Source organism: Littorina saxatilis, linkage group LG6, assembly GCF_037325665.1.
Source record: "Littorina saxatilis isolate snail1 linkage group LG6, US_GU_Lsax_2.0, whole genome shotgun sequence".
Taxonomy (NCBI): domain Eukaryota; kingdom Metazoa; phylum Mollusca; class Gastropoda; order Littorinimorpha; family Littorinidae; genus Littorina; species Littorina saxatilis.
In genome coordinates, this window is record NC_090250.1 from 29087052 (window position 1) to 29105420 (window position 18369).

Below are 18369 nucleotides of genomic sequence, written 5' to 3' on the forward strand. Positions count from 1 at the left end.
TAGCGATAAACGATTGTGCACGGCAGATCTGAATTCAGAAAAAAACCAAACTCATGGATTTTATATTGAGATTCATGTGTTCAAGCCTGTAGTTGCTGATTTAAATGCGGTATGGTTGACAAAAAGTGGCACATCTAGATCTGTTGCAGACGAACGCTTCGCGCCAAACACTTTTCACACAGTAATTTTAACTACACACCCCTAAATGTACTCGCTAAAACAAGAAGAATGTTTTGTTTATTTCTCTTGATATTTCATGCTCCTTCACGCCGCACCAGAACACGTAATCTACTTACTTTACTTTCTAGATTCGTTCTTTGTGCTAACCCGTTCCATGATTTTTCCGAAACAGCGCGATGAAACTGTTCAAAAGTATCGTGTAAAAGGATCGATCCTTTTGCACGATCCTTTTGCTCGATCATTTGACCCTTTCCGCGCGTCGGGCGGAAAGGGTCAAACGCGAAAGGATCGATCCTTTTGATCGATCCTTTTGATCGATCATTTGACCCTTTCTGCGCGTCGGGCGGAAAGGGTCAAACGCGAAAGGATCGATCCTTTTGATCGATCCTTTTGATCGATCATTTGACCCTTTCCGCGCGTCGGGCGGAAAGGGTCAAACGCGAAAGGATCGATCCTTTTGATCGATCCTTTTGATCGATCATTTGACCCTTTCCGCGCGTCGGGCGGAAAGGGTCAAACGCGAAAAGGATCGATCCTTTTGATCGATCCTTTTGATCGATCATTTGACCCTTTTCGCCTTCCATACTTTTCGCCTTCCATGCAGGGCGACTGACGACGGAATGTTTGATGTCCCGATACCAACATTTTACGTCATCAGCGGAGTACGTCATTTCCGCAGGTAACATAATGTTTGTCTTTGGATCAGTGTTCCTGTTTGATTGAAAGTATTTCGTTGATGACAACATCTGTGAAATCATGAGAGGCGTATTTTGGCGTCTTTTAATCGCACACTTGCTTGCGCTCTCGGGTAAGTGGGTAGTGACTCGGCTGATTTCTTGTATTCATCTTTAATTGCACATTTTATTTCTATTTCTATTTTTACTTGAGCATCACGCTTGGGTTCGCCAGTTATGTCTGCCTGTGTGCCAGCTTCTCTCTCTCTCTTCATCCCAATCTCTCTCTCTCTCTCTCTCTCTCTCTCTCTCTCTCTCTCTCTCTCTCTCTCTCTCTCTCTCTCTCTCTCTCTCTCTCTCTCTCTCGCTCTCCCTCTGTACACAAACCCTTTTCGGATGACGGGACTTAAAAACCAACCACTATTTAGATGTGTGATGATCTTAGCAATGTCTTGCTTGTTTGATTGATTTTCTTTAAAATGTAATGTATGGATTAGAGCATGATGTTGAGAAAGTGCAAGCTGCACTATATACCACCTAATTCACATCAGTTAACTCGCAATTTACCTCAATGCAATGCATTTTGTGTACATATGTATAATGTGTTTTCACTTTAGTTATCTGTTAAAATGTAGAATTTTCGTTTTTCTATTTTCTATTTTTTATCTTGTATTTTTATTTCATTTTTGTAGTTAGTCGTAGTTAGTCCCTCTTTAGGGCGAGGGCTGGATGTAAAAAAGCAGACCACTGCTTAATCTACTACCCTCGTTAAATAAAGAATTGTCATTGTCATTGTCTCTATAGTGTGTGTGTATGTGTGCGTGATCGTGTGTGTGTGTGTGTGTGTGTGTGTGTGTGTGTGTGTAACTGAACGGGGTGTGACAGACAGAGGCAGTGAGAGACAGAGACACACAAAGAGAGATTTTGAGAGAGAGACAGAGATAGAAAGAATACCGTTGGTAAGATTTGTAAGTGTATCGTTATGTGCACTGAATTATGTGCCTGTGAATCATGTTTTCGGTTGTTCTTGGCATTTCCGTTGCCTTTTTTGTTCTCCCCATGAAATGGGCCGACGGCCTCTGTTCATTAAATCGTCATTTTATTGAGTCACTTGAGAAAAAGTGACTCTATGTAATCGGTCAGTGTTAGTCTGTCCGGCCGGCCGGCCGGCCGGCCGTCCGTAGACACCACCTTAACGTTGGACTTTTCTCGGAAACTATCAAAGCGATCGGGCTCATATTTTGTTTAGTCGTGACCTCCAATGACCTCTACACTTTAACGATGGTTTCGTTGACCTTTGACCTTTTTCAAGGTCACAGGTCAGCGTCAAAGGAAAAATTAGACATTTTATATCTTTTCTCGGAAACTATCAAAGCGATCGGGCTCATATTTTGTTTAGTCGTGACCTCCAATGACCTCTACACTTTAACGATGGTTTCGTTGACCTTTGACCTTTTTCAAGGTCACAGGTCAGCGTCAAAGGAAAAATTAGACATTTTATATCTTTGACAAAGTTCATCGGATGTGATTGAAACTTTGTAGGATTATTCTTTACATCAAAGTATTTACATCTGTAGCCTTTTACGAACGTTATCAGAAAAACAAGGGAGATAACTAGCCTTTTCTGTTCGGCAACACACAACTTAACGTTGGGCTTTTCTCGGAAACTATAAAAGTGACCGGGCTCAAATTTTATGTGAACGTGACTCATTGTGTTGTGAATAGCAATTTCTTCCTGTCCATCTGATGCCTCATATAATATTCAGAACTGCGAAAGTGACTCGATCGAGCGTTTGCTCTTCTTGTTTAATCTCTCTCTCTCTCTCTCTCTCTCTCTCTCTCTCTCTCTCTCTCTCTCTCTCTCTCTCTCTCTCTCTCTCTCTCTCTCTCTCTGTTAGAATGATGAACTGTCCTCACTGAGGACCGTTCCAATTTAGGGATTGAGATATAAACCATACATCTGAACAGCTAGCAGCGTAACATCAACCAATACAGCTAATGTTATTACCACCATATCAACAGAGTTGGCCACAGCAGCAGATGCAAATATAACTGAGTTGGCAACAGAAGCAAATCTAACAGAGTTGGCCACAACAACAGAAGTAACTCTAACAGAGTTGGCCACAACAACAACAGAGTTGGCCACAACAACAGAAGCAACTCTAACAACGAAAAGTCAGACAAAGGAGGAGACTAATACCAAAGAGAAACTTACCATTGTCACTACGATGAACAACTTTGAGACGACATCCAAACCAAAGTTAGAGAAAGAAAGCATTGGTACGTATTGAAAGAGTATGTTGTCAATGTTGTTGTTGTTGTTGTTGTTGTTGTTGTTGTTGTTGTTGTTGTTGTTGTTGTTCTTCTTCTTCTTCTTCTTCTTCTTCTTCTTCTTCTTCTTCTTCTTCTTCTTCTTCTTCTTTTTCTTCTTCTTCTTCTTCTTCTTCTTCTTCAGACTCAGGGGTGGGACTTTTTTGCGAATCCGCGGACACAACTTACGAATTCCGCTGGAGTAATCTATTTTTCCGCGTCCCATTTCATCACAGTATCCATAACTTGTTGACTGAATGATATGGAGAGAAGTGAAGATCGAACAGAACACTGGAGGCTTGAGAGTTAAATTGTGCTGACTGAATACTCCTGATAACTAATAGTCATGTTGAGCTTCAATGCATTGAATCATACTATTGCCAGTATTAGATTATGGATACATGGTTCATTACGTAAATATGCACCATTACAATGTTACCATTGTTGTGTGAAAGTGTTTTATTATGTTTGGTTGGGCATTTTTTTTATGGGGGATGGGGGGGGGGGGGGGGGGGGGGAGTGAGGAGAATGTCTTTTTTACCTGATCGAGTTGAATTTTAGTCTCAGAATGCACCAGATTGCACAGATTTTAATGTACCATTTCTTCTTCTTCTTCTTCTTCTTCTTCTTCTTCTTCTTCTTCTTCTTCTTCTTCTTCTTCTTCTTCTTCTCATTTTTGTAGATTGTAACAAAAGGCAACATGCAAATCGACGTTCATGTGTTGTGAACAATCATTTTGATTGTGGCGTTAGAGATGGTGATGATGATTTGGAAGAAAACGGCGATGACGATGACGATGACGACGACAACAAAGATGATGATGATAGAAGCACAGGACTTGCAGCTATTCTAGAGTGTTTATGCAGTATATATGATGTGAAAACCCAAAGAGTACTAGTAGTACAGTCGAGCATGTACTCAATATAGGACAATCTCTCCCCACCGCCCCTAGACTTTGATAAAATTATGCCATGCTGGTGTGTGTGTGTGTTTGTGTGTGTGTGTGTGTGTGTGCTTGCGTGTGTGTGCGTGTGTGTGTGTGTGTGTGTGTGTGTGTGTGTGTGCAGTCTCAAGCCTCCTATGGGCATCTGCAATCGGAACCTCGGTGGCTCTTGTCGCTGTGTTTGCTGTTACCTTCGGCATGTTGCACGTCAAGCGAAAGAGTAAGTACACATAGCAGCCTCAGCGGTTGCTTCTGCTAAAACCAGTCTCTGTCTCCCTGTATCTCTGTCTCCCTGTATCTCTGTCTCCCTCTATCTCTGTCTCCTCCCCACCCCCTCCCCTGCCTGCGTTTGTATGTCCGCCTATATACCGATCTGCATTCGCTAATGTTTCAACCCCCTTCTCTGTCACACACAGACACAAATACAGACACGCTTACACACGCACGCACTCACACAAGCACGCATGCAGGTAGGCAGGCACGCGCGCATGCACGCACACACACACGCACACACACGCACACGCACACACACACGCGCGCGCACACACACACACACACACACACACACACACACACGTACGCGTTTCTCACCACATGTTTTTTTTTCTCTTGACAGGCCCTTCGTCCACCCAGTGAGTATGCATGTCGTGCTCGTGTACATGCGTACGCTCACAATGTATGCAAGTCTGTCTGTTCGTAAGTTCAGTAGCGTTCTTGCAGGGCAATTTTCCTTGACCCCCCCCCCCCCCCCCCCCCCCCCCCCCCCTTACCCCTACTGTTTTGTTCTTGACCGCGTACCGCTAGAATAGTGATGGCAGCAACAGCAACAGATTATAAGAAATACCAGCGGCAAGTCATTTATCCATGAAACGTGTAAGAAGACAATTTGCCGAGTCGTACCTACCGTTGATTCCTTCGCAAACGTACATGATTGAAGTTAAAAACATTTAAAGTCCCACTCCCCACGTTTTAAGTCGTGTTAAAAGTTACCAAGACTCAGTCTTTAAACTTAGTGTGTGGATATAGGCGATCATGTTTTCTCCCGGTGTCACGAACTGAAACCTCTGCTGAACAATCCTTCTCATTGCGGTCAATGCGCATGCGCCAATCTTGGACTTAAAAAATGCGACCCTTTGACCGAACGAACCATGGGTTAGGGTTAGGGTTTGGATTAGGGTTAGGGTTAGGGTAAGGGTAAGGGTTAGGGTTATTCACGACCTGATTAATCTCCCCATGTTAGCGCATGCGCATTGACCGCAATGAGAAGGATTGTTCAGGCAGAGTTTTCAGTTCGTGACACCGGCCTTGTACAGAGTGTTGGAACGTTATCCAGTGTTTGTACGACCCTCTTTATTACGCGCCGGGTGTTGTGCCCAGAATCTACTTGGCACATAATGTGGCATGGCATAACAACTTCAAGGTACGAAACCCCGTTTAACACGTCAACGGCGTGTTCAGAGTGTTGACACGTTATCCTGTTTTCATACCACATTCCTTGTTACGCCGGGTGTTGTGCCCAGCACCTACTTGGCACAACATTTGACATAACAACTTCAAGGTACGAAACCCCGTTTAATACGTCAACGGCGTGCTGTGTGCGCATGCTCCTTCACGTACCTCATCTCATACGGAGCAGTTCACCGTACAGAACACGTCCGCTTTCTCTGTGCAGAACTGCGGAGGACCCTCAGTACATGGAGGCGGATTTCGTGACACCGAAAGGCAGCAATAGCCCACACTCCAGCAAGGCGGTCTTAAGTCAGACGATCAAGGCCTCGGAAGCATCCTTGGTGTCTATTGCGGGAGAGTTTGAACCTAGGAACTCAACCCCCATTGACTGATCGACAAACGTTGAATATGAAGTGGATAGGTTTTGTCTTTCATGTTGTGTTTGTTGTTAACGCGAAAATTGTATTACACAAAATAATGACTGTTCACAAAATGTTATTTTTAAGCAAGTGTGGCAATATGTAAGATTATAATCTCAACTAAAATAAACAGGACAAAGCGGAAGAAAAACTGACTATTTCGTCAACTTCACAGAGTGAGATTACATGCATCATGCCTTTTTGCTCTTCCACTGTACCCTTCCGCACCAGTAAATGTGCAAACATGTAGTTTTAAAAGCAAGTTCCATATGAGTTTCCCGTGCTGTTATCAACATTACCGCCAAACATACTGCAGAGCCTCTAGGTTCGTATTTATTACCAACTTTAATATATCGTTTTCCAGAGCATCTCTGGAAAAATGTTAACATGCGAAGCTCGAAACTGTCTTTAAGTTTAGTTGGTGTGACACTGACATTCGCACGAATGTTTGGAGCCGCGATGTCTCATGCGGTCATTATCAAACTGAGAGTAGTGAAACAGTTATTATGAGTTATTTCTAATATGCTGACTGTTAGCAAATGATAACAAGACAATCATGTCGAGAAAAAAAATATCAAGCATGAGCCTTTTAGCCGAATGCTGATATCGTTTGTGAGACATGTCTGTTATCATTTGCTAACAGTCAGCATATTGGAAATAACGGTTTTATTACCGTTTAATTCGACCAAAAGAAATTTCGAAGCAACCCCGCGAATTAGACAGAACAGCCGCAATGGGAACTTGAGCGCTTCTACCTGATTATGCCTGTCAGTCAAAGAATTCTCGTGACCTGAGTCAGCCAATCAGAGTAACACACTTGATGTGATGAATATTCACAGGTCAAATGCCTTTGACACACAACAATCTCACAAGATAAACCATGTTGAACATGCGTTTCGGTTGCTTCGCTTTTTGGCTCACGTAAGTGTAGCCTTTGCGAAAGTAACTTTGTCTGTCTGTGCGTGCGTGCGTGCGTGCGTGCGTGCGTGCGTATGTGCGTGCGTGCGTGTGTATGTCTGTGGTAGAAACTTTAACATTTCGTCATTTGAAGACGTCACATTATGGCGTAAGAGGGTTAGACGTCACGCGAAGCAATTACTGAAAGTCTCGGTCATTGTTTTTTGAGCGGGCTAGTTGGCAGTCGTGTCGTAGATTGTTGACACCCTCTCTCTCTCTCTCTCTCTCTCTCTCTCTCTCTCTCTCTCTCTCTCTCTCTCTCTCTCTCTCTCTCTCTCTCTCCCTCCACCCATTGCACACCGGTTGGACCGTATATAAGGTAACGTCAAATTATGCTTGTGCAACGTATGTGGGAGTATCACTTATACCCTCAGGATATCTCTTATCCTGTTGCGTAGCGTTACAAGCAGAGAACAGTATACCGAAATGGGAAGGGGAAAAAATGGATCGGGAATTTACAGGACGTCCGCTGTGCTCTCAATCTTCAGTAGTTATAAGTCCCTCTTAGTTTATCCGAGTTGAGTCTGTCTAGATAATGCCATTTTCTCCACCCCTTCTTTTGTACTTTTTTAATTTTTTTTGTTGACTGTGCTTGAAATGAAAGTTATTCGTTAGATCGTTTCTACTTTTTTGTCACTTGAAACATGGCGGCCATCGGATGAAGTCACGAGTGGGGCGGTTTCGCCCTGCGAAAAGAAGCTTCGTGCCGGTTGTAAATCGGACTATAAGTAGGGTCGGCAGGCCCAAAACACGCAAAATAAACCTAGATTCCTCTTCTGGTTCCTCGCGTTGCGAGTCGTCATGGGTTCGCTCCTCAGCCGATTCAACCCAGCAAGGACTCCAAGTAGGTCAAGGAGACGGCGACTGGGCAAAATCCCAAAGTAGACTAGATCATTAGAGGAAAGGACGTTATACCCATTCCGTAAAACTCCAAAGGTATGTAAATGACTTAGGACATAAATCGGAGGGTTAGATTGCAGTTGATTCGGAGCAATGAATTTACAACGCTAAAGTTCAAAACTTCTACACCATGACCATACAAATTACTTTTTTTTTCATTCAATTTCAAACTCAAAGATTCCATTTTGTTCTGTCTGTGTTTGAACTGCATTTCGACTCTCAGCATCATGATATTGATAATGACGCAGAGCAATCAACACCTACTGAGCTAAGTTCCTTTTTATGTCTGTTGGCTAGTACAACAGTACAACTTGAACTACAAGTACAAGGGCCATGAGGTTGACATAATTTGGGGTTGGTTAATTTTGTTTGTTTGTGATGTTGCCACATAAGGCTTTAGCAGTTTTTAGTCCCATGACTCATTGAATGTTTTAAAGATCTACATATTTATGTATTATATGTCTACACACCAATGTCTCATGCACTGAGGAATTTCTGTTATGATGATGTATTGGTAACAATTCTTATTCTGCAGATTGCTCCAATTGTAATACTCACTAATACTGGTATGATCATAATGACATGTAGTACTCACTACTGCTGACTCAATCAGTCAATGAAATTAAGCCATGAAACTACAGTGTTGCAACTGGATTTGTTACACATATTTGTTATGCGGTGTCTGCATGAGGAGAGGTACAACCTCTGTCCCCTCTGTTAAAATAGCAAAATCTAGATCGGCACTTTTCAGGGTGAGTACGGGTAAGGTCATCAAATCTAGTTTTTAGGCCACATGTTTGCCAAGATCTGCAGTCTTGGTTGGAGCAAAACAACGTTTGATTTGGAACAAAAAGGACTGGGTGGTCGGGTGGTAACGCACTTGCGCTCAGAAGCGAGAGGTTGCGATTTCGACCCTGGGTCAGGGCGTTAGCAATTTTCTCCCCCCTTTCCTAACCTAGGTGGTGGGTTCAAGTGCTAGTCTTTCGGATGAGAAGAAAAACCGAGGTCCCTTCGTGTACACTACATTGGGGTGTGCACGTTAAAGATCCCACGATTGACAAAAGGGTCTTTCCTGGCAAAATTGTATTAAGGCAAAGATAAAAATGACCAACCAAAATACCCGTGTGACTTGGAATAATAGGCCGTAAAAAGTAGGATATGCGCCGAAATGGCTGCGATCTGCTGGTCGATGTGAATGCGTGATGTATTGTGTAAAAAAAATTCCATCTCACACGGCATAAATAAATCCCTGCGCCTTGAGTCCGAGTCTGGAGATACGCGCGCGATATAAGACTTCATATAACATCCTGACTGCTTGCTGTGCAGAGGAAGTGTTCTTTTTAAGAAATGCATTCAAATAAAACAAATGGAGAAATGCCCACTGAACAGAAACAGCCAGGCTCCTAATGTGTGGTATGAATCCAAGTTGAGAGAGATCAGCTGAGCTAGGATTTTACATGGAACAAGATCATCCCTCCACTTGCATACATACCAGAAATGAACATACAGTGTGCTTGATGTGGTGATCAAGTGACATTTTGCTATGAATTTGTTTAAGCAACTAGTAGCTTCTTCAGCGTTAATTCATTAAACAATTACTCTTATTAGAACACATTGCTAAGTTAAGTTATGCGTGTGTTTGTTATTGCAATGTAAGACCTCATGACATAGATATAACAAAATAACACATGATGAGATTCTAAAAATGTTTTGTTTACTTGCAGGTCTCAGTTATTACCAAGCCCTGCCTCATTCTTCCCGCAACAGTGACATGGTGCTGTTATAGAACACAAGTAAGGCTTTTGATCATTTCCAAAATACACTAGCAATAGATTGTGAGTGCAACTGGTAATGAGAATATTTTACCACAAAAGGCTAAAGTACAAATAACAGATTTATGATGTTGGAAAAAGAAGTCCGCCAGAGCAAGTGATTAGTGTACCAGTTAGCTAGGGTGGATATATTATATAATTACAATTTACAGTCAGCATAAAATGTTGAGGCCAGTCTTGAATTGTTCTCGCCCTGTGAATTCACCGGCAAATCAGATGGCATGAAGAAATCAATGGTATATTATGCTCTGCATTGAATGAACCATATCCAGTCATTCTGAGTGACACACCTCTTTAAAAAAAAACATGCCAGTAATTAAATCCAGGCTACATGGGGATGGAAAATGACCCTGGCAATTTCAACCTCTGCTTGTGCCTTTGTGTAGCAGGATTGGATATGGATCTTCAAAAGCCTTAGTTCATTTGTTTGTATCATGTATGACGTTATAAGTTAATACTATTAGTCAATTTCAGATAGAGTTATTTTCAGAGCTTTCTAACCTCAAACCCTGTCTGCCCCGTGGATTCTAGTTTGTAATTTAAAGGGTATTTTGATTTTGACTCAGTTTCTTTCTTGCAAGTTCATTCTTTTCTCATTCTAGGTACTAAACCACTACTGATGACTGCCTGCATCAGGGTTATAATTTATGAAGAAGTCAAAATGCACATATATAACAGTTTACAATTTAAAGGCACACTTGCCTTGTCACTATAGTGTGGGTCACTGTCTCAGATATTATATGGCTATGCTTTAACATGGAATCCCTCATCTTGGCCACATACTAAAAAATAAAATATATATTCAGTGACTGCTTGCTGTGGTGAGTTAACTCAAAATATGGGATATTTTCACAAACATTCAAGCTGATCTATGTTGGTATGCGTCCAAGTAGAGGGATGATCTTATCCCAAGTAAAAGCCTGACAAGATCTGAGACTGTGATTGTGAAGCAAAATGTTTTTACATAGTAAAGTAAGCCTTTAACGAGAAAGTATGTCTATTGCACTGGGTGTTTTATTATTATTATAGTATATATATTTTTCTTCCAGGTAGTCTCTCTTTAAACTGACTTTCTACACCATGGTGTCTCTGGCAGTGTTATAGTGGCAGAAGACAGTTGGAACTGGATATCCTCATTTAGATGGTAGGCATGTTTTCGGCTTTTGTGTTGCTTTGGTGTATGTGTGTATGGTGTGTGTGTGTGTCTGTGTTAAGGCCATGTCAGATGCACAACACAAAACAGTGTTTCCTTTCAAAACAAACACAAAACAGCGTGTTTCCCATGTGACATCCCCCAAAACGCGTTTCAGAAAACACTGTTTCGTGTTTTTGCATCGTGTTTTGGGTTTTAGAGCATGCTCTAAAATCTAAAAACACGTTTTGGTAGTCAGCCAATGAACGCGGACGATCAACTCAAGTGACTCGGTTTCCGGCACCACGGAGATAGAAAAAAATGGCAGACTCAGATGTGGTACCGATTCAGGGTAGTATCGGACCCATGAATCCTAACTAGAGTCTATGGATCCTGTCACGATTGAAGAGAGGCAATAATATCAGTGGGCGCTGCCAGCCGTGTTGTTTACAAACCCAAACACAGCGCGGTAGCTGAACGGGTCAAGCTGACACTGACCGTATCAGTGGACACTGACCGTATCAGTGGACACTGACCGTATCAGTGGGCACTGCCAGCCGTGTTGTTTACAAACTCAAACACAGGGCGATAGCTGGACGGGTCAAGCTGACACTGACCGATATTTCTGTGAAAACACGCACCGCGCTTCATCTGTGTGTTTCGCAAGTGACATCCCCTCTTTAAAAACATGTGTTTCCCCGACGTTTTGAGATGGTGTTTTTGTCGAAAACAGGGTTTTGTGTTGTGCGTCTGTCTCCGCCTTTAGACACATACCAGAAATAAACACACTGTTTGCATGCTGTGGTGAAGTGACATTTTGTGATTTGTTTTTTTAATGAACTAGTACAGGTAGCTTTTACAGCATTTATTCATAACACAATCGCACTTTTTGGGGTATGTGAACAAGTTAAGAGATCAGGGTTCGACACTAGCGGGGGGCGGGGGGCGGAACGCCCCAGAGTTTTGTGTTCCGCCCCAAACATTGCCGAAGCTTGGGGCCCACTCCGCCCCAGGATAAATTCCAACAATGACAAACCGAAAATTCTAATGCCAGCAGAGCCAATCACTAAAAATCGCCAGTCAAAGTCGTCACTGAAATTTGCGTTACGATCAATGCCGCAGTCAAGAAAAAAACACATTCAAATCGTCGAAGGACAATGTGTTGGAAATAACTCCCAGATTGCGCTCTTTAGCGTGAGAGATAAGTATCGCCTTCAAATGCCAAACGCAAAATGTGGCGACACATCCCTGGTGTAAAAAGACATGGTCAAATGAAGATGAAGAACAGGGTGGAGAGAAACGAAAAAAGGAGACCGATGCAGCCAAAAGCGCGAAGCGCTGTCGTAATTTCAATGTCAAATGGTTGAAAGAATTTCCCTGGCTTCAGTACGATGAAGAAAAACAGACAATGCATTGCCGCACGTGAATACTGAGAGTGGGCCCCAGATTTTTTTTTTTCGCCCCAGCAATTTCCATCTCTGGGGCCAGTGTGGCCCCAGGCCAAATAAGTTAGTGTCGACCCCTGGAGATCATGTCTTATCCCATTTTAAAGCCCTACCAGATCTGAGACGGTGAGCCAAATTGTTTTCATGAGAAGGAATGTGCCTTTTAGTGAAATCTATGTACTTTACAAAACATATTTTAAGAAATGAAATGTGTTACAAGTAACAGCCATAGGAGTGATAGCCTGTAGGTGGAATAATTATCTTCAATTGCCTATAAATGATTATCTGGTTAAGAATGACCTCTTCAAGAAAATTAATGCAAAGCATTTTGATGTTTGTGACGATTAGTTACTCTTTATCACGTTTGGTCGCTGATTTTGCTGTCAGTGTCAGTGTTGGGCAGGTGTGCGTCCATGATGTCATTGCTATTGAAAACTAATCTGTACTGTAAAGTAAATGTACCCATACATGGCAGTTGTCTGGTCAAACCGGGGGCCAGCCATGACTGGGACTGATGTATCCTCAGGCACTCGACACCAGGTGGGCGGGGCCAGTGGTTGGGGTGTGATTCCCTGCCTTACACCACCACAAAGTGTTGTATCAGTAGACAAGACTGAGCAGAACTTCTGCCCCTCCCCCCCCCCCCCCCCCCCCCCCCTCACCAATTGACCACTCAGTGCCATGTGCCTGTGGCTGTATCATAAACACTTTGTGACAATAGTTGTTACCTCCTTAGAACATATCTTGTGATGCTCCTCGGTGTTTGATGTATGCTAACTGGTGTACTTATGACATAGTGTTCATATGAAAGTTTTATGTGTTGCAGCTCATCCAGATCACAGGTACACAAAGGAGCTGGTTCCAGTGAAAACATAGGCACATGGAACTGCTTATGGACTACTTTAGAAAGTGTGCGGTTACAACCAAGACTCTCCAGTTAGGAAGGTCTGCGGAAGGGTGCTTGTTCTGTTTCCTCGGACAGGCTTTTCAAGACTAGGTAGGTTAAACCACATGATTGGGCTTTAATTATGAATGCACTTCAAAGTTCACTTATTTCATTATCTGGTACAAGTTCTCTTGCATGTGGGTGTAAGGCTGAAGAAGAACCTCTGACAAGTCAATTTTCAAGCAACTGAGCATGAACCCAGGTAAAAAAAAACCACAGAGCTCTCGTTCTCTCTCTTTCTATTGGTCTGTTATTCATAGAATGACACTAACAGTGACACAAGTAAAAAATCTGTATCATTGTTTTGACCTCTAGAAATTTGGTAGAGAATAAGATGACTAATAGTATTATTTTGAGTATTTTATGGTCATTACTGTAGACTCCCCCCCCCCCCCCCCCACACACACACCACCCCACCCCTGCCCCTTTTAAGACACCCCAATCTAAGACTCCTTCCTATTAATGACCCTGTTTACGCAGACTTCTTGTTCATAACATCTGTAAATTCACTCCCATTTTAAGACTTGCTCCTTTTTAAGACCTGATTTTGCTTATTTTGGATTTCGAAAAAGAGAACAACAAATCCCCACTCTCTAGCCAGGCACATGATTTTTGTATGAACCAAGTTGAGGGATGGCATTTGTATAGGCCTGACCAGATCTGAGATGTTGAATCTATTGCTTACAAAGAAAGCATTGTGTCATTAAAGGCACACTACTTCTCTTCACCGTCTCAGTTCAGGCCAGGCTTTAACATAGGATAAGCTCATCCCTCAACTTGGTCACATATGAACAATCAACACACTGACTTCTTGCTGTAGTGATCGAGTCAGATTTGCCAAGGCGTGTACATGGAATAAGATCATAATTCTAAATGCTGAAGTAACATTCTGTTTCCTATGAAGCTAGGCTTGATTTTGGTATGAATCCAAGTTAAGGGATAGCATGTGTAAAAGCAGAATTGTTTACAGAGGCAGCTTTGTGTTATTAAAGGCATCTCAGATCACCTGCCAGGCTTTTTTTTAATTTTTTTTACATGGGGTAAGACTATCCCTCCACTCCGGCACATACCAGCAATAAACACAGTGGTTACTTGTGATGAAATAGTGGCAAGACAGATTATTTAAGCATCACATAACCTTCCTAAGTGAAGTCAAGTCGTGTGTGTGTGTGTGAGCATAGAATGTTGAGGACAGCCTTGAAATTTTCTGACTGTGTGAATTCAACAGAACTGCTGTAAATCTGGCGCAGTATAGTTTTTATTGTATGAAACTTCATTTCCAGTCAGGTGCTATGAAGAAATCATATCAGGTTATGCTTTGCAGTGAACCACCACCAGTATTTATTTATTTATTAAGGAGATTTCTATAGCGCATAACTAAAAGCACTATTTCTGAGTAACACGTCATCTTAATTAAAGCATGCCAGTATCGCCAGGCTCCTTTTGGGTGGTAAATGTGGATCTTCAAAAGCCTAAGTTAAAAAAACAAGATGTAAAAGTACATTTTGAATAGTAGGTTTTTTTCAGAGGGCAGATATCACAAGATATGATCGTTCAACTGCATGTATGCCTCATTACTAAAACAAAAATTAAGTGGTATTTTACTCGTCTTTCTGGTAAAACATATACACCATCAATATATTATAATAATGATCTTGCTTGTTTACAGATGGACAACAGCTGCTGCCAGGACTAGGTTACGCATAAAGAAAACAGTCAACACTTGGCTGGTGCTGGAGCTTCTTTGATGTCTATATCAACAACAAAAAGACAGACAGATACCAGCTCATTCAAGACTATATCCCCATTTTACTCACACAGAACAGAGAGCCATCTTCCGCCTTCGCACAGAACACTGCTGTCTGAAGGTACACCTCAAAAGGATAGGTTTTGCACCTACAGCGGACTGTGGCTAGGGTAGGAAGAACAGACTCTGCAACACGTTCTGAGAGGGTTGCCTTTCCTTGCCGCCCCTGTGCAACAAGACTTGGCCAGAGAGCACACATCCAAATGCAAACACTGAAGAGGAAGAAGAAGAAGGTGCCCACACAGAAGGGCATGAATCTACTTTAAGGGCAGAAAGGTTTACAGCAGTTTATAGACTTGTAGCAGATAACATGATTGTTGAGACAAAATTACCTTAAAGGGAGAAAATGAACAAGCTAAATAGGCTGTACAGTACTTCACATGAACAATTTATAAGGTTCCCTGTAATGTATTAAGTATCAAGAACATTTACAGATCACAAGACATTGTGTTTTCTTTTGTTTGCAATACAAATTTTTCACAATAAAAAGATATGCACTTGGCAAGATCCTTAAAATGTAAAACTAGTACGTGTGACAATTTTGAATTGTTCAGAGAGGGTTTTGCTTCAGTGGTAAATGTTTTAGCTTTGTTATAAGATTCCGTTACTGAAGCATACTTTAAAACCTTGACCTTCCAAGTCTTGAACAACATACCCTAACTGTGTTAGCACCCTGGGCTGCGATCATTGTGTTGAGCTACTTAACAGAGGACTCCTTGGTTTTATTACATATACTTTGGTTAACTTTAATTATTTGATAAATAATTCTAATACAGGACAACTCCCCCATCAAATGTAGAAATGTCGTCTGCATTTTTATTTTGTATACTGCATATTTTAAAAGGCTATTTTTGTGCACAAAACATGCATCTGCAGGGAGGTTTAGAGGGTGAAGTTAGGATCTATTATGGGGCATGCAGCACCACACCCATTTTGTGTGTGTGTATTTTGTGTTGACACATAAGACACTGTCATTCCAGCAGAAACCTGTGATGATGCACATTTTATTGCAGTAACCAGCTGAAATTGTATGTACGTTGTTATGAAATTGACAAATGATCCCTGCTTTGCAATCCTGGGTTAATGATATTGCCAAAATTAAAACGTGGAGGAAAAAGTGAGTGTAAACCTATTCTTGTGGTGGTGGTGGTGGTGGTGGTGGTGTGTGTGTCTGGTTAGTGTGTGTGTGTGTGTGTGTTTGAGTGTGTGTTAAACAAACAACAACGACAAACAACACCAAACCTAAATCAAACAAGCACAACAAAAACAAATGACACAAAAACTGACAAAAATCAGAATATCAACTGAGGAGAAAAAAACAGTGGCTGAATGCAATACTTATAACTTAAAAAGTAAAAGTGTGCGTGTGATGTGTGCGTATGTTTGAGTGTTTTAAACTAAAACAACAAACCTAAATTAAACAAGCACAACAACAACAACAAAACAAACGTGGCAAAATTCTGAATATTAACTGAGGAAAAACAAACAGTGCCTGAGTACGAGACTTATTATCAGGGAAACAACGGCAAAACTCGCTGCTGTCGCAATGTCGTATGGAATAAGGTAAAAGATGTAAATCATGGTTTACAGAGAACATCAGTACTGAGTTCTGTCATGTTTAATTTTCTCCAGAGTGTGACGTCTGCAGAATGATCGATACAAAAAGCAGTGTCTCCAGTCATGGCCATATGCTGCTTTCCTAATTTTTGCTTTGCACTATTTTTGCTTTGTGCACATATTTGAACCTTGTGGTGCTATGATTCGGTTCTTAAAAGAAAATTATGACTCACACTCACATACAATCCTTGTTTTTGAATGTTTTAAAACATTGCTGCTTTCTGCTTTGAGCCTGGAGGAACAAAATGACTCTGAAGCCGGACTGCCGAGAGGAAGAATGAGAGGGAAAAGAACACGCAGCCATGAAAACACACACAACTCCCTGACAGATAAACTGCTTATGTTCCAAAATCAAGAATCTTTAAGCGCGCACGCACGCCGCACACACACAAACACACACGCGCGCGCGCGCGCACACAGAGAGACTCTCCTCGTGGAAGTAAACTTATACTCGAACTTGAAAGTAAGTATAAATGTTTGATACGAAATAAACCTGTGATAAAAGTCTTTTTATAAATCATCGGTACCAACAAAATTGTCACAACACGTAAAAGGACATACTGTAGTTTCAAATTAGTAACAATCTAAGCCATTTTAATCAGCACTGGTGTCCGGCAAGCACTAACAGATACAACAGCACGTGTATGCATCTTGAAGTAATAAGACCTTGAAGTAGGCCTAGAGTTTACACTATGCATTATGTAATGCTTTAATTCAGCTGCCTAACTGTGGAACTTTGCAAATGTGTGAGGACCGTTTCACAAAACACCCTCTCAGTTATTTACACAAATCAGTTCCAGAATGTGCGTGTTCCTTTTCCGCAGTCTCTACAAATTAATGTTATCTGGGGGGAAAACGAATCATTGTCGCTTCCGCCCTCAGTTATAATTGCCTGAGCATAATAGGAAATGCAACAGGTGTAGTCTTCCGCCTGATCATTTTTAGTCAAGATATTTCGACACAGAATGTTTCTTTCTTTTTTCTTTGTATGTTCACAAGCTCACATACAATCATTTATGCAACACTGACAATAAGACCAGACCAGAGTTGTGATTGAAATGGGCAGTTTATTTAATAAAGCTCCAGAATGAATAAAAATACATGACAAAATAAGGTGGTCCCGCTGTACAAAGCCGGTTACCAAACACACACACACACCAACACACACAAACACACTCACGCACGCACGCACACACACACACACACACACACACACACACACACACACACACACACACAGTAACATTGTACAACTTACTGTCACATTCAAGCGGGAACACCAAACAAAACGTATCATCAAATGAAACAACATTTTAAGTGGTCAAGCAGATGACCACAAACCACACTTGAAATCTTCACATTTTAACACTTTCTCCTGTATCCATAAAAGTCATTTATGCTGACTAGATAATGACATAATAAAATGACATCAATAAAACCATTCCCTTTTTTATTTTAAAGAAAAACAAGAAAATTAAAATAACGCAAAGAACTGATGCTCAGTAAGGTTGGGTATTGATCTCAAATGTGTGCATAGCTAATTACATGTAACCGGCATGGACTGGGGCTAGAATTGGCCTTTCTGTCAGGCAACTCGGCCTCTAATTGGTTTTATATTGTCTGATCCCCCTCCAGAAAAAAACAATACCATTTGCCCCGTGCTTCTGCGCCCACAAAAAATATTCGGGAATAAGAAAAGTTCAAATTTTAGGCACCCCACATACAACCTTAATTGTCAGTCAATTACTTTACTGCAAT

At 41.6% G+C, this 18369-nt stretch overlaps 1 protein-coding gene across 2 annotated transcripts; it reads left to right on the top strand.

Moving 5' to 3' along the window:
• The first annotated feature begins 600 nt into the window (after positions 1 to 600).
• On the top strand, positions 601 to 16115 carry LOC138968945 (uncharacterized). 2 transcript variants are annotated; one of them, XM_070341626.1, is made up of 9 exons: positions 601 to 988; positions 2877 to 3134; positions 4232 to 4327; positions 4724 to 4739; positions 5780 to 7868; positions 9557 to 9625; positions 10714 to 10808; positions 13068 to 13238; positions 14857 to 16115. In XM_070341626.1, exons 1-5 carry the CDS (start codon positions 937 to 939, stop codon positions 5946 to 5948), a joined length of 591 nt encoding a protein of 196 aa, XP_070197727.1. In that variant the 5' UTR covers positions 601 to 936; the 3' UTR covers positions 5949 to 7868; positions 9557 to 9625; positions 10714 to 10808; positions 13068 to 13238; positions 14857 to 16115. The 2 variants fall into 2 exon arrangements, with proteins under 2 accessions (XP_070197727.1, XP_070197728.1); XM_070341627.1 differs by having other exon boundaries at positions 5780 to 7776.
• The last annotated feature ends 2254 nt before the right edge of the window (positions 16116 to 18369 follow it).

Excerpts from the sequence above, each read along its gene's own strand:
- LOC138968945 (XM_070341626.1), top strand. The coding sequence starts at position 937 with ATGAGAGGCGTATTTTGGCGTCTTTTAATCGCACACTTGCTTGCGCTC. Across the intron at positions 989-2,876 it reads ACACTTGCTTGCGCTCTCGG|AGTTGGCCACAGCAGCAGAT; the intron begins GTAAGTGGGTAG and ends CCATATCAACAG. Across the intron at positions 3,135-4,231 it reads GTTAGAGAAAGAAAGCATTG|TCTCAAGCCTCCTATGGGCA; the intron begins GTACGTATTGAA and ends GTGTGTGTGCAG.